This window comes from Camellia sinensis, chromosome 2 (assembly GCF_055761805.1).
Source record: "Camellia sinensis isolate YWXY chromosome 2, ASM5576180v1, whole genome shotgun sequence".
NCBI classification, from domain to species: Eukaryota; Viridiplantae; Streptophyta; class Magnoliopsida; order Ericales; family Theaceae; genus Camellia; species Camellia sinensis.
Window position 1 is genome coordinate 60404180 of NC_138962.1, and position 17067 is coordinate 60421246.

General features: G+C 35.6%; 1 protein-coding gene across 8 annotated transcripts; it reads left to right on the plus strand.

Moving 5' to 3' along the window:
* The first annotated feature begins 352 nt into the window (after positions 1-352).
* On the plus strand, positions 353-16743 carry LOC114277867 (putative disease resistance protein At1g61300). 8 transcript variants are annotated; one of them, XM_028219817.2, is made up of 4 exons: positions 353-487; positions 602-742; positions 13384-16367; positions 16446-16743. In XM_028219817.2, exons 3-4 carry the CDS (start codon positions 13393-13395, stop codon positions 16450-16452), a joined length of 2982 nt encoding a protein of 993 aa, XP_028075618.2. In that variant the 5' UTR covers positions 353-487; positions 602-742; positions 13384-13392; the 3' UTR covers positions 16453-16743. The 8 variants fall into 8 exon arrangements, with proteins under 8 accessions (XP_028075618.2, XP_028075620.2, XP_082770656.1 ...); XM_028219819.2 differs by having other exon boundaries at positions 360-471; XM_082914530.1 differs by having other exon boundaries at positions 361-471; positions 13379-16367.
* Positions 16744-17067: the final 324 nt, after the last annotated feature.

Here is a 17067-nt window from a genome sequence, read left to right on the forward strand (position 1 = left end):
AAGTTTTTTGAAAAATGAATTTTTTTTCGTATTTTTTTGTTTTTGGTGAATATTTTTAAATTTTTAAACATTTTTTTTTTAACTTTTTGGATGCATCTTGCTTAGATGTGTTTAAAAAGTAAAATATTTATGAAAAAAATATTTTTAAAAAATTAATAAATATAGAAAAATATGAAAAATGTATTAAATTTTCGTATTTTTGATATTTAATAAATTTTTTAAAAAAAATTTCATAAAAATTATACTTTTTAAATGTATTTATATTAGATGTGTTTAAAAATTAAAAAAATTACTTAAAATATTAAAAAAATTCAACAAAAACAAGAAAATACGAAAACAAGTAGAAATTTTTGAAGTATGGTATTTGCGTGGCTAGCATTGCACTGACTTAAAAATTAAGCTGATTCATACAGACTCGCTCTGCAAAAGACAACTTGACTTCACCAAGTCAGCAATGGCGCGATCTGCAATGTAAACCCTAAAACCAGTATGAATGCTACTTTTCATATTTTGATTGTTAAATTTGTTAAAGTTTTTAGGGGAAAATCATTTGGATCAGAGAATTTGACTCTTTCTTCTTGTTTGTGTATGTTGTTGGCAGAAGTAAGAGGAGTGCATCTCTGATTACCTAATTCCCCTTCACTTGAGCTCATTATTCGAGTCACCCACCACCCATCTGCCTTCATAAACAAACGAATTTTAACAGAAATTCGAGTGGGTTTGCACTTAATGCATACATAAGGTATTCGCTCTTCCTCTTTTTTGTTCCTTCGGCACTGCTTTCTCTTTTTCCTGATCTAGATGATGCTTTGGATTGATTCATCCCATATTTGAATATCATCAATCTTCTGGTTTAGAGTTTACGGAATTTGATGCCTTTACACGTATTTGTTAGTTAAAAAAAATAAACAAATTATTACATAAAATCTTAAGTCTAATAAAATTTATGGATTTTCACTTTTTTTTTAATGCAAATCCTTATTTTATTTATTTGTTTTTGGTTCTTGAACTTAAAGGTGGAACTTTTGACCTTATGATTTTTGGAACGGGAGATTCCATGGAAAGCCCCCCACTAGTCCGGGTGGAATTTTGGAGTGATCTTAGAGTGATTATATGGATGATTGAGATTTAATGGTACAGTAATTATTTCACTGTCCAACTCTCTAACCTTAACACTGTGATAGGGTCATTTTTGAAAAGGAAAGTTCTAAACATACATAAAATTCATACAAAAAAATTTGACAAAAATGAGGTGACAATGTCATTATTGTAAATAAATCTATCTTCAATGATGTTTTGTTTTGAAGTGAAAGGGAGCCACATCATTATATATGAATTTTTTTGTTTGTATAACGTTAGTCTTTTGAAAAATCACTCTTTTCCACTATCAAATTTTATTGTCAAAGATGTATATAAATTTTGGATTTGGCTTCTTTTAAGTTGGCCATCTCAATTTAAGAGAGTGTTTGGGCTTGGTAAGCCCATTTTGAAACCGATTTTAGTGATTCAAACCTTTCAGTTTTTAGGGCTTGTTAAGTAAAATATTCATGCAAAAAATTAAAATGATTGACATCGGTAGCTATATGTTTGAATCAAATTTGTATTATAAAAAATGAATGAATTTTTTGAAATTATATTTGTCATCTATTTTTTAAAAACAAATATGATTCAAACATATAGTTACCGATATCCAATCATCTTGATTTTTGCATGAATATTCTACTCAATAAGTCTTAAAAAGTGAACGGTTAAAATCACCGAAATCGGTTCCAAAATGAGCCTACCAAGCCCAACTGTTCTCTCAAGTTGATAAGACAATTTGAGAGAAGTCAAACCCTCAAATTTTAATGCATCAAGGACAAACAAGCGTACAACACATTCTTCCTTCACCATCTCTCATTTATTTTAAAATTTTAAAATTTCATAACTTTAGATAAAGATGTTCATTTTTTTATTTATTTATAAAATTAGTATTTTTGAAATCCTTATAGCAAACAACACCCATGAGTAGTAAAATTTCACTACAATGCAACTTTTCTTTTGAATTCATTTCAAATCTTTAAAATACTTTAACTCTTGCTCTATATGTCTCTTTTTGTTTTGTTTTGTTTTGTTTTTTTTTTTTTTTAAAGGGAAAAATTACAAAAAAAGAAAAAAGAAAAAACAACAACCAGAACTTGGCCCTTGTAACAAAATAAACCCTAAGTATTTTTCCGTCAGTTTGAAAATAGGAAGATGGTTTAGATTACAAATGAACTAAAAGTTTAGGATTTAAATTGATAAAATTAAAAACTCATTTTTGCATCAGTTGTTTTACTTAATGAAAATAGATAGATGGTTTAGATTGTAAATAAATTAAAAAATTAGGGTTAAAATTATAAAATTGAAAACCTATTTTTTCGTCAATTTTACTTAATGAAAATAGGCCGATGTTTTAGATCGCAAATAAATCAAAAAATTAGGTTTTAAATTGATAAAAATTAAAAAGGGAAAATTAGTGAAACATCTCTCTCCAACTTTGGGTAGTAAGAGAGGTCATTTTTTTTTATTAGCTAAGGTCCCTCGATGAAATTTATCTGTGATGTCAGGGAAATTTTTGAAAATTCTCTGTGAAATTAGAGAAATTTCTTTGTGTTGGGGTGAAATTTCTCTGTCGAAATTTCTCTGTGAAAATATTGAGGGTCTCCAACTACTATGAAAATATTATATGTCCTTTATCTTATAAAATCTTAATATTAGGAACCTTTAAAAAAAAATCCCAATTAAAAACTCATTTTGTCATCAGTTTTACTTAATGAAAATATACAGGTGGTTTAGATTGCAAATAAATCAAAATATTAGGATTTAAATTGTTAAATTTAAAAACTCAAAAGTTCATTTTATTACAAGGGTCAAATTTCAAGATTTTTTTTTTTGTTGTAATTTTCCCTAAAATTTTTTATTTTTGAAATTTTTTCGTTGAGATTCAAGATCCAAGACTCATGATGAATATCAAAATATGTACATATATAAATAAAAGAAAAAAGACAATGAAATTTTACTATGACATAATATCAATTTTGGAATTTTTTCAAAACTGTAGAATTTCATAACTTTTGATCTACATGTACTAGATTAGCCCTCATCTAAAAACAATATGCCCAATTAGTACACATTAATGTGTGTTTGTGAGGGGAAGATTGTGTACACATTTAACCTTTGGCATAGTGCACAAAGTGGTTGCCCCGAGATTTGAACCCATAACCTCAAGGTTATAAGATTAGCCCTCATCTATACCTTTAAATTCCCTTTTCTTGAATAAGTGATAGTGAAATTATATTAAAACAGGACAATGAAATTTCACTGTGTAAGCAAAAAATAGGTACCTTATTTCAATTTGGGGACTGAAAATCCCTGAGGGCTATAAAATTACTAATCATTTCACTATTCTTTTTGTTTTTGAATAGTGAAATTTCTATCTTTAGATCAGAGAGTCAAATTTCACTAAATATGGATAGTGACATATGAATTTGCTTTCTCTCTCTCTCTCTCTCTATATATATATATGTGTGTGTGTGTGTGTGTGTGAAGTATGTCACATAAATTTACTATAATTGCAATTGATTGCCAATGTGGTTGACCACCATGCATTTGTAGAGTTTTTTTTTTTTTTTTCCTTTTTTCAATACAGGAGCAAACTTACTTTACTCACTGTAGGTGTAAAAAAAAAAAATAATAAATAAAAAGAAAGAAAGAGAAAAATGAATGATGGGAAGACTTCACTTTTACCCCGGTGTTTTAAGGCTCAAGCACTTTACCACCCATAGTTTAAATATAGAGAGAAAACCTTCATGTGGTTATGCATTATAGTTCAAATGCTAATTTTTTCTGTCCAAGTTGACGGAAATTGTTCCATTCACGCATTTTAAGAGTTGGCATGAAAAAAAAAAAAAAAAATGAAGTCAAAGTCAAAGTCAAATTTAAATGAGAAAATACTATATTGCCCTTCTCTTCATCTTTTTCATTTAACTTATGTCAAAACCCTAACCCTAACTTAACAACCCCCTCCCTCTCCCCTTCTGTCGCTGTCCATCCACCACCTCCCACACCGTCTGTACCCACTTCTTACAAATTTATTTATTTATTTATTTTTTGTAGTGGTTAGTGAAAAGTCAAAAGCATTGAAATACATGTAAGTATATGTAATACAAAATATGAGGCCTCCTCTAATTGGGGGCCTTAAGCAGTGGCCTTAATAGCCTTATGCATAGGCCAACCTTGACATGTAAGTCATGAAGCACAGATACGGATATGAGACATTGATACGATATGATATGGATGCGGGAATATAACAAAACCTAAGAAAATAAGATATGGGTATGGCTAAGATGCAACTCAAAGAATGGTAAGAATCTATTTTTAAGAAATTAGGTACTCGCTCTATCCTATTTTGATAGTCCCTTTTGAGAAATTTTAACTTTTTAAGGAGACAAGTAATCATTACACTTGAATTCAAATTTTAAAGCATTAATTACAAAATACCCCTCTATTCTCATTTTTAAATCCTTTATAATTACTAGTAAGGGGCAATTTTGGACACTTTCAAATTTTAAGTTTTGACTTTTCAAAATAGACATGCATTTTGGGACAACAAAAAATGGAATAAGGGACTAATAAAATGGGATGGAGGGAGTATTAGTTAAGATCCCATAGGAACCACTTTATTTTTTTTAGTAGGTCCTATATAAATTTCATTTGAATATCAACTACAAACAATTTATAGTTCTTGTGCTTTTTCTCTTCCACACTTGTACGCAAATTTACGGAATTGGGGTGGGTGCTGTCACGCCCCATCGAGTTTGTCCCGAATATATTTTGATTTGGGATGGCAACGGATCGGGTTTTTCGGGTTTTGTGCATGAATTCTTGAGCATTAATGCATCGTTTATTTGTTTGATCCCCAAAAAATAGAACTCAGTTAAGATAAGTGACTTCATACCCATTAGCCTTGTCTCATCTCTCTATAAGATTTTAGGGAACTTGTTGTCAAAAGACTAAGAGTGACCTTGGGGGATACCGTTTCTTCGGTTCAAGGAGCTTTTGTTAAGGGTCGTCATTTTTTGGATGTAGTTTTGGTAGCAAATGAAGTGGTGGAGTATAAAGTTCTGAGAGATGCCAGAAATGGACTGCATTGTCAGATTTCAGAGTTGCTACCTAAATATTTTTAGATAATTTAGGAACCTCGTGATTCGTGCCAAAGGCCACTTGTCCGTCATAACCAAAATCTTGGCTCAGGAACTTAGGTATGAGAGGGGGAAGGTCATGAATTGAGCACCCCGCTCACCCAATCAAAGATCGGCCTCTACTAATCATGATGTAAATTTTATGGACTTAAGATGCTCATGTTTTGATTATTAATACACTAACTTACTATGTAAGGCACACAAGTATAGACTGCTTCGCTTACTTTGGAATGGATTTGATTTTATCTGATTTTTAAAAGAATTTTGAGTGCACACAACTCAAAAGGAAAGAAATGAGTTCATACATACATTTGATCAAAATCATCTCCAATGCAAATAAAATAACCTTCATCCACAGGCATTTAAACAGCTTATTTCGAGTAAGCACGTAGCCTCATGGTAAGATACTAAGCATGGCAACAATCACACATATAAATATGCTAAAGCCAAAAAATGCTCACATAGTACTCCGAGGTAAGCCAAAGAAAAAGAAAGCAATTAGAAAAATGCATGACCCTAATAATGCACATGACTAATGCAACACATACAAAAATGTAACTATTGGATTCGGCTTCTTAACATGACATATGAATCGATTCAAAGCATGCGGTAGCGCACGTATTCAAGTAAGTAAAAATGGCAATGATAGTATGATGAGCCAAATCCTAATGCTTGCAAAGATGGATGCAAATTATGGCAATGATAGAGAAAACATGATGCTATACAACTATAGTAAGCAAGTAAATAAAAGAGAGAAAGAAATGGAGGTTGGGAGACATACATTAAGTGTTACATATTCGCTCTCTTTTCAAGAGTTTGAGTGCCCTAATTAACTAACTATTACAACCCCGAATGAAAGCTACTAATTATTGCAATACAAGCAAATGAACTAATTAATTACATGAACTACTTAATTACAAACACAGATGAATTGGTTAACTAATTTGATAGAAAATACAAATTGAAGTAGCTAAATTAAAGGGATCGAAGGAGAGGCGGTGAATCATGTGGACACGGGTGAGAATCCTCCGGAAACCTCCACTGCTCAATGCCAGAAGTTGCTCTGTTCATAGTCTGAAAATGACTCTGTTGTCCACCAACTCCCAAGCCTTAGTGCCATGTGCTGTGATTGTGTGTAAAAAATTGACTTTGTGATAGTTACCATCATTGTATAGCGATAAATACTGATATGATGCATAACTACATTTGTTTTTTTGTTTTTTTAACAATCTTATTTCTAGCTTAACAAATTATTATTAGTAATATACTCTTTAGCTGCTTTTTTTTGTAATGGTTAGTGAAAAGTCAAAAGCATTGAAGTATATATAACTTAAAAATATAGACTACAAAATATGAGGCCTCCTCTAATTGTGGTCTTAAGCAATGGCCAATGGCCATAATGGTCCTTGGCATGTAAGGTATGAAGCACGGATATAGATATGAAAAAAAAAATATTTTTATAATTTTTACTATTGTATTATACATAAACTCAAAGAATTAATGGTAAGAATCTATTTTTAAGAAATTAGGTGTTTGTTTAAGATCCCGCAACAACTACTTTACTTTTTTTAGTAGTTCCTATATAAATTTCATTTTAATATCATCAAGTACAAACAATTTATATTGCCCTTATGTTTTTCCTCTTTCCCACTTGTATGCAAATTTACTTGTTTAATTATTGAAATTTGATTTAATATGATTATTATTTGCTTTCTAAAAAGTATAGATATGGATATGGGACACATATATGACACATTAAGGATATAGTAATTAGATAGATTCTGAGAAAGTATGGTAGTACTTTAATTTCACTCTATTTTTCTTCTCTAGAAAGTAACCAAAGCATTGAATTTATTTTTCTTGTATTTATCTTAACAATTATACTGTAATGCTATGCAAAAATGGAAATGCCTCCTGTCTAGAAGTATCTGTGATTTATAGCATCTAAATTCTACGTGATAGCATCTACAAGAATAGCATTATTAATTGTTGTATAGTAAACAAATTGAATAGAATAATAGGCAGGACGCTTTCTTTAAGATTGTAATTTCCCCTCTGTTATGCAGAAAAGATTATTGGAAATTTTATCTCCAATATAATATGCCTAATCAAGAAAACAATACTAAGGTTGTGTTCCTTAGATGTTTTTCCAACAAAAACCTTAACCCATAAAATATGAAAGATGTTTTCCCAACTAGAACCTTAACCCATAAAATATGAAAGAAAACAATACAAAGGCTGATTCCTTAGGTGTTTTTCCAACAAGAATACATCTAGGCTGTTTTCAAGAACCCATTATAAAGAACTAGAAGTTCCATCTCATGGATATTCTCAAAGGAGGACTTCCAATAGATAGAAGCTTGAAGAAATGAAGAAAGCTCTCCTCTATTTGTAGAAGGTGAGAGCTTAATAAATACTCAAGATTTCAATGTGGGAAACAAACAAATAATTTGAACCTAATTTCTTTTTGGAAAAGTGAAAAATTGGATTCCCTCCAAAAGTGAAAAGTGTAGAGATGCTTTAAGATTCCAACGTGGGAACCAAGCAAGAGATGTGTAGAGATTATTGTTATTAGTAAATAATATACAACATAAAAACGTAATATAAAATGGTGTGACACTTTGTGGTTTTATCATTTCAACAACAACAACAACTGTGAAGATTATTGTATTTTCTATTAGTTATTTAGGGTAGTTTAGTCTATTAGATTATTAGGGTTTATTTCATTTAGGTTATATATATTGTACTCAATGATTATTCAATAATATACACAAAATAGATGTTCTTTGTTATCATGGTATCAGAGCTAGGTCACAACAGCAGACTTAGCACGTAGATGTAGCCTTCTCCCATACGTCCTTCGCAGGTGTTCTCTTCTCCCATACGACTTGCGAATCATTCTGAAGCATCTGTTCTAGGCATCGCAACTGGTCTCCTCCCACATACGACCTACGAATCCTTCTAGAACATCTATTCTAGGCATCGCAGCTTTTGTTCCAGGCATATCGACTCTTGCAGTTGTTTTTTTTCCAGACTTCGCAACCTTTGGGTGAGTGGTTCCAGCCCAGCGCAACCTGCAGCTCTTACGAAAGTCCTTTTCAGCCACTTTCGACTCATCTGGATCAGTCGAGTTGATATGGGTAGCAGTCGAACCTCTGTTTGTTTGCCTTCTCGCTGGTTTGATCAACTCTCTAGAAGCCCTTGAGTCAACGTCTTCTTCACTGTGATCGTCTGGTTTGATTGAAGGCTTCTAGCGACCCGACTGCCCTGTCTCACGCCTACTTCTGTATCTGTGTCTGGTACTATTTGTTATTTGCACTGGGTTGTTTGATTATAGCAATATGGCTGATGATAAATTGCAAGCCATCACAACTAAGTTGGATGGCACAAATTATTCTTATTGGTCTCATGTAATGAAAAATTTTATCATGGGTAAAGGTATGTGGAATTATGTTATTGGTGTAACTACTCGACCATTAGAATCCAAAGAAACTGAGGCTGATGTTGCTAAATGGGATAAGGAAAATGCACAAATTCTTACTTGGTTTCATAATTCAGTTCAAACCACCATTGGTATGAATTTCTCCAAGTATTTTACTTCTAAACAAGTTTGGGACTATTTGAAAACTATGTACCTTGAGTCTAACTTTGCCAAACAGTATGAACTTGAGATGTCCATTCGCAGTGCTAGTCAGAAAGATAAGTCCATTCAGGAATTTTATAATGAGATGACTACTTATTGGGATCAGCTTGCTCTAATGGAACCATCAGATTTGCAGTTACTTGACAGTTATACCAAGTATCGGGAGAAGCAACGTCTTGTTCAGTTTCTTATGGCCCTTCGTGATCAGTTTGAGCCACTTCGGGGCGCTATTCTTCATCGGTCCCCCTTGCCTTCTGTTGATGGTGCTGTCCGTGAGCTTATTGCAGAAGAAACTCGCTTTAAGGTGGCTCATGGTACTCCTCATTCTCAATCAGTGTTTGCCACTCCTCCGCTCTTGCCAACCCCACCATCTTCTTTATTTCAAGTTACTGGTAAGCCCAAGCCTCGGGTTTCTATGGATGAGTGCAGCTTCTGTCATCAGAAAGGTCATTGGAAACATGCTTGTCCTAAGCTGGTGCAGCCCAAAGGCCGTTCACCTGGTCCACCATCCTCTAAGCCGACATCTTCGGGATCTCGCTCATCTGCCGCCTTTTCTGCACCAGTTTTTGAGAATGGTCTATCTTCCAATATGCAGTCTATGTTTGAGCAGTTCAAGTCTTTCATGGTGGCCAATCCAACTCTATCGTCCCAGGCTTCCGCTATGACTACCACTCAATTAGGTTTGTCTGGTTCATCATCCTCAGGTAATATCCACACTTCGTGGATCTTTGATTCTGGTTGTTCACATCATATGACCCCTGTTGCATCTCTCCTTAGTAATTGTGTCTCCCCTCCTTCTCCTATCACTATTGCTACTGCTAATGGTTCATCTATGCATGTCTCCTCTATTGGTTCTATTTTCTCTTCCCATTTGTCTCTTTCTCCTGTATTTTATGTACCTCACCTCTCACTTAGTCTTATTTCTATTAGTCAATTATCTGATTCCGGTTTTGATGTTGTTTTCTCTTCCTCTCATTGTGTTGTGCAGGATCGGGTCTCCAAGAGACAGATTGGGATCGGGCGTAGAGTTGGAGAATTATATATCTTGGACAGCTTACATGTTCCTTTAGATGTTTCTTCTACTGCATTGTCTTCTTTTTGTTTAAACAATAAGTCCTCTCTATTTTATATTTGGCATTCTAGGTTAGGTCATTTGTCGAGTGATCGTTTGAGGATGTTAGTTCAGTCTGGACATTTAGGCCATTTTCCCATTGCTGATATTTCAGAGTGTCGTGGTTGTAAACTGGCTAAAATGTCTGCTCTTCCATTTAATAAAAGTAGTTCTATTTCATCTTCTCCTTTTCAATTGGTTCATACTGATGTTTGGGGTCCTTCCCCTATAGTTACTAAGGGAGGTTCGCAATATTATGTATCTTTTGTGGATGATTACAGTCGGTTTACATGGGTTTATTTGATGACACGAAAATCTGATTTTTACAAAATATATTCCCATTTTCACTCCATGATTTGCACTCAATTTTCCACCACCATTAAAGTTCTTCGTTCTGATTTGGGGGGTGAGTATTACTTGTCTGAGTTTGAGGAGTTTTTAGCTACTCATGGTACTATTCATCAGTCTTCTTGTTCAGACACTCCTGCCCAAAATGGTCGTGCTGAGCGCAAACATCGCCATCTCCTTGATACAGCTCGTTCTTTGCTACTCTCATCCTTTGTCCCTTCTGTCTTTTGGGGAGAAGCTGTGCTCACTGCTGCATATCTTCTCAATCGGATGCCTACTCCTCTTCTCTCCGGCTCCTCTCCGTATGAGCGTCTTCTTGGTGTTACTCCCAATTATTCTCTTCTTCGTGTTTTCGGTTCTACATGCTTTGTGCTCCTTCCTAAACGGGCGCGCTCTAAGCTTAGTCCTCGTTGTGTCCTATGTGTCTTTTTAGGGTATGGCATTAATCAGAAAGGTTATCGGTGCTATGATCCTGCCACCAAAAAGCTTTATGTGTCTAGGCATGTCACTTTTTTGGAAAAACTACCCTACTACACTATACCTTCCACCCCTGTCCCTATTACCAAGGAGGAATTGGTTCACATTGATCTATTTCCTTCTGATGTTTCTTCTGATGAGTTTGTCTCTGATCTTGAGATCTCTACCTTGCCTCCTTCTAGTACCTCTAATATCTCGGCAGCTCCTCCCTCTCCAGCTCCCACTTCCCCTGCTCCTCTTCTTGTTTATCAGCGTCGCAAAGCACTTCCGCGTTCGCCTGTCTCTAGCTCTACTGTCCCTCCAGCTGTTTCTTTGGATCCCGCTCCTCCTGCACGTCGTTTTTCCACGCGTGATCGTCGTGCTCCGAACTGGTATGGTTTTGGTAATACATGTTTTTCCCTTTCATATCAGTCTTTTCTTTCTTGTCTTCATACTTATTTTGAGCCTAGGTCCTACAAGGAAGCTTGTCATGATCCCAATTGGATTGCTGCCATGAATGACGAGTTAACTGCTTTAGCTAATACTCAGACTTGGGATTTGGTTCCATTACCTACTGGCAAGAATATTGTAGGCTCTAAATGGGTCTATAAGGTCAAAACCCTTTCTGATGGTTCTTTGGAACGATACAAGGCTCGTTTGGTTGCCCAGGGCTTTTCTCAGGAGTATGGGATTGATTACGATGAGACTTTTGCCCCCGTTGCCAAGATGACTACTGTTCGCACTCTTATCTCTGTTGCTGCTGCCCATCACTGGCCTTTGTTTCAACTTGATGTCAAAAATGCCTTTCTGAATGGGCATCTTGCAGAGGAAGTATATATGCGCCCTCCACCGGGTCTCTCACACCCTCCTGGTATGGTTTGTCGTCTTCGCCGTGCTCTCTATGGTCTTAAGCAGTCTCCTCGTGCTTGGTATGAGCGATTTCACTCTGTTGCCCTTCAGCTTGGGTTTTGCCCTAGTCATCATGATTGTGCTCTATTTGTTCGGCGTACTTCTGTTGGCCTTGTTCTTCTTCTCTTATATGTGGATGATATGATCATCACAGGCTCTGATTGTAATACTATTGAGGAGGTTAAGCATCAGTTGTTTCAGGAGTTCGAGATGAAAGATTTGGGGTCTCTTCGATATTTTCTTGGTTTTGAGGTTGCTACTTCTCCTACTGGGTATCTTCTTTCTCAGACTAAATATGCTCGTGATATTCTTTCTCGTGCCAATCTCACTGATGATAAGTTTGTCGACACTCCTCTTGAGTTGCATGCTAAGTTTTCTGCTTCTGATGGCGTTCCTCTTGAGGATCCCACTTTGTATCGTGAGTTGGTTGGGTGCCTTGTTTATCTCACCGTTACTCGTCCGGATATCTCCTATGCTGTGCACATTCTCAGTCAGTTTGTTTCTGCTCCTCGCTCCACCCACTGGGCTGCCTTACTCCGTACTCTGCGCTACCTTCAGGGCACTTTGTTGCAATGTCTGCTGTTATCCGCCTCTTCGGACTTGACTCTCCGTGCCTATGCTGACGCTGATTGGGCCGGTGACATCTCTGATCGCAAATCCACTTCTGGTCTTTGTGTTTTCCTTGGTGATTCTCTCATATCTTGGAAAAGTAAGAAACAGTCTGTTGTAGCTCGTTCTACTGCTGAGGCTGAGTATCGCGCCATGGCTCATGCTACTTCCGAGATAGTCTGGCTTCGCTGGCTTCTCTCTGATATGGGCATCTCTCTTTCTGATCCGACTCCGTTATATTGTGATAATCAGAGTGCTGTTCAGATTGCTCATAATTCAGTCTTCCATGAGCGGACCAAGCATGTTGAAATCGATTATCACTTTGTCCGACAGCATCTTCAGGCTGGCACTATTTCTCTTCCTTTTGTTCCGTCCTCTCTTCAGTTGGCCGATTTTTTTACAAAGACTCATACTGTTGCTCGTTTTCGTTTTCTTCTTAGCAAACTTTCGATGCTTTCTGCGCTCGCATCCTCAGTTTGAGGGGGGGTGTGAAGATTATTGTATTTTCTATTAGTTATTTAGGGTAGTTTAGTCTATTAGATTATTAGGGTTTATTTCATTTAGGTTATATATATTGTACTCAATGATTATTCAATAATATACACAAAATAGATGTTCTTTGTTATCAACAACAACAAAGAAAAACCCTATAAGTTGGCTTAAACATTAAAAACAATGCCACTTCCATGTCATTATAGAAGAGATACTATATATTTTCCAATATAGAATGCATTTCCTATAAATACATTTAACTTGTATTTTGTAATTGGTGACAACAAACTTTGGCGAATGAATGTAAAAATAAGGTGCACAAACGGGGAACAATGGTATACACATTGAAAAATCAAATATGGTCGCCCAACAATCTGGCTGACTTAGGTTTATCCTTTTCAAATGAAAGATCCATTAACCATTCATATAGTTTCAAAAAATGCCACCAGTATATGGTAATTTTGTTAAAAAAAAATAATAATAAAAAAAAAAAAATGGAAATGATATATTTCCTGTACATGGCTGACTGTTTTAATCCATCCTTGCTGATACTGTTTCTTTTTCTTATTTGAACTTCTCTGGTACAAGTTCAGTGTTTCTCAATGACGGCTGAAGTAGCAGCAGCAGCAGCTGCAATGGGGGCACTGACCCAAGCCAAGACAGCATTCTGGGCTCCAATTGTGGACACAATTGCCTCTTCAAATGACATGGAGGAGATTTACACAGCATTAAAGGAGGCAATTGCAATGTTAGGTGCTAAAAGGGATGATCATCAAAATGTAATCCAAAGACGAAAGATAAAGATGCCTTCTAAAACTTATGATCAATGGATTCACAGAGTTATTAAGACTGAAGAAGAAGTGAAGAAACTACTAGCGAGATATGACAAACAAAGTGAAAGCTCACAAATAATTTGTTTTCTTCCACGTTCAAATTTCAGCAATGAGATGAAAAAAAAGGGTGAGAAAGTAATCAAACTTTTGGAGGATAGCAATCAACTTGGGAGTATTTTGGTTGATCAACCACTGGAACCTGTTATCAAGCTGATAGCACCAAATATAAAAAAGTTTTCAACACTTCAAATGCCACTAGAAGATACATTGGATTTGCTGAAAAAAGACAAAGTTAAAGGAATTGCAATCTCTGGAATGATGGGGACTGGGAAAACAGCCATTATGAAGAACTTGAACAATCATGAAGAAGTAGCCAAAAGATTTGATATGGTCATGTGGATAAAGGTTTCAGCAGGGGAGGGCAACGAGAATTTGGACATGAGCCAGTTGCAAAATGCTATTGCTAAAAGGTTGAAAGTGGATATGGAAGGCACCAGTGATTCTGACGACATTGCCGAGAGAATATCAAATGAGTTGAATGGAAAAAGGTATTTGCTACTTCTGGATGACGTTAAAGCAGACCTTGATATACATCAAATGGGAATCCCTCCTGGTGAGAATGGGAGCAAGATAGTATTGACAACTAGAGAGAGCCATATTCGTTTCCCAAGAGTGGATAGGGTGGTCAAGGTGACATATTTGTCTCCTAAGGAATCATTCAGAATGTTTCAAGATGTAGCAAATTGCCCAAAACTTAAAGATGATCGTGAAGCAGAGGCATGTGCATGGAAAATAATCAGAGAGTGCGGTGGTCATCCACTTTTAATAAATATAATAGCAAGTGTGTTCCAAAAGAAAGACTTGAAATTATGGAGTGAAGGATTTAAAAGCTTGAAAAGATTTTCAGAAAAAGGTCAACATGAATTGAAAGAATTGAGGAATGTGATAAAATTCTGTCACGATGATCTGGAAGATACTCAAAGGAAATGCTTACTATATGGTGTGTTATATCCTGAAGAAAAGGACATTTATATAGATTGTTTGTTGGAGTGTTGGGAAGCTGAAGATTTCCTTGGTAATGGTGGTGATTCAAGAAAGGCATATATCGACGGAATTCATATATTGAATAGCCTTAAGGACAAGTCATTACTCGAGGAACATAAGAATCCAAAATATGTTACGATGCACAAATGTATCAGACAGGTACTCTTATATATCTTGTCAGATGATCCTAACTATAAACTTTCGGTGCAACAAATGCCCCCAGATGCAAAATGTTGGAGTGAAAAGATATGGATCTCTTTGATTGGTAAGTTTGACAAGTTGCCAGATTGCCCAAATTGTGGCTCGCTCTCCACACTCTTCCTACAGAAAAATTGGGCTTTGAAGAGTATTCCTGCATCATTCTTTGAGCACATGACAAGTCTCAAAGTTTTGGACTTGCTTCATACCGGAATTGAGTTATTACCATCATCTCTATCAAAAGTGATCGGTCTCAAAGTGCTCTATCTAAACTATTGTGAATATTTGATGGAACTCCCTTCTAGTTTAGAAAAACTTGAACATCTTGAAGTGCTTGATATCCGGGGCAGTGGGTTCAGTAATATACCATCTTTTATTGGAAATTTGAAGAGTCTAAGGCATTTTCGAGTATCCTTCGCCAAATGCGAAAGTGAAAATGATACTAAAGAGGTGGAGTTTAATTGCAATATGATTTCCAACCTTTCTAAATTGGAAGAATTGATCATTGATGTGAAATCACCGCGACACCAATCCAATAAGGTGGTAGTGACTATCATAAAAAATGTGGTTACTTTGAAAAATTTGACAAAACTTCAGTTTTGCTTTTTAAATGAGGAGGTTGTAGATGTCATTGAGGTGGGTACTCCTACTACATATCTCCGAATCAATTTTCCTGAAGCAAACATTCTTTACACTTTTATTGAGGAAACCCGCTCATGGAGAAGCATCCAAGACATCCGGTCATTTCAATTTTTCATTGATTGCCCTAACTCAAAATACCCTTGTATTCCTAAATTTTATGAATATGAAAGGTATGTTAGATATTGCAATGGTGAAGGCATCAATCATCCAATTTTTGAGGTCCTCGCAAATGTTGATGCATTCGATTTGGTGAACAAGAAGGACATCAAGCATCTATCAGACTTGGGAATTCCAAGCATGAAAGAGGTAAAAGGTTGTCAAATTGAAAGTTGTACTGCACTTGAAACAGTCGTGGATAGTGAAATATTGCCCAACGTAAAGCATTTATACATGAAGAATTTACCAAAGTTGCAAAGCATTTGGAATGACCGAGTGGATCCAGCTACTCTAACCAAACTGAAGACTCTGGTTTTGAGTAGCTGTCAAATGTTGAGAATTATTTTTCCTCTAGTTGTGATTCAACATCTTCGTGAAATTGAATGTTTAAAGATTGAAGACTGCCCAGAAATTGTGGAAGTGGTTGAGCAATCTGCAACCACTGGAAATCAGGAACTTCTGCCAAAACTGAGGAAAGTAGTACTTTGTGGCCTGCCAAAGTTGGGAAGTATTTGCGCAGATAATTCATTGAAGTGGCCAGCCTTGGAGAAGCTTAACATTCATAACTGTCCAGCCTTGATCAAACTACCATTCGGCAAAGATAACGCAGAGAATCTGAAACTTATCCAAGTAGAAAAGCAGTGGTGGGAGAATTTGCAGAATCAAGAAGTGAAAGAGCAACTTCAGCAATTTTGCACCTTCAGGTAATGTTTTCATCTTTATAGTGTTTTTGTCAAAATAATTTGCAGAGTTTCCTGCCTAATTCTAAGCTTAACATGAAGATCCTAGATTATACAACCATGGTGTTCGTGAGTTGGTCCAACGAGCTTTCCGAGAGATCATGTTCAGAAGTTTGGGTTTCTATGCATCCTCCCTCTGTTTGTTGATACATTCCAGTGGTTGTGGAGTTCTCCTGCTTGGTTTGGTTTGCTTCTTGCTTTTGTTCTGGTTGTTCTCTCATTCTGTTTGGCAAGACATATATAAGAAATTAAAAACTTAAATATGATGATGAAGGCTTAAACTTCTTGTGTCATATTATTATTTATGATTTGAATCACTTTTTTGTGTTTGTTTGAGACATTTAAAAGTTCATAATACTGTTGCTCTCTCTCCATAATTATATCATACCATGATTTTTTGTTGTTGTTGTCCTTGACAATGAAAAAAACCCTGGAAGTTAGTTTTAGCCCAAGGGGAAAGGGGAGGGGATGTTGGGGATCAGTTCCAGGAATTTATCATTTGGTTGACTGAGTATTACACATTATGATTTGAAAATCTCATTCGATGAATGCATAATTCAGCTGAAAGTTCTGATATTTCATTCAATTTAATTACAACAAACATGGTGCAACATTATTGTGCAAATCAAGTGCAATTAAGGTACCATTTTTATATATATATTTT

What these genes read in the sequence shown, in the direction of transcription:
- LOC114277867 (XM_028219817.2), top strand. Translation starts at nt 13,393, where the DNA reads ATGACGGCTGAAGTAGCAGCAGCAGCAGCTGCAATGGGGGCACTGACC.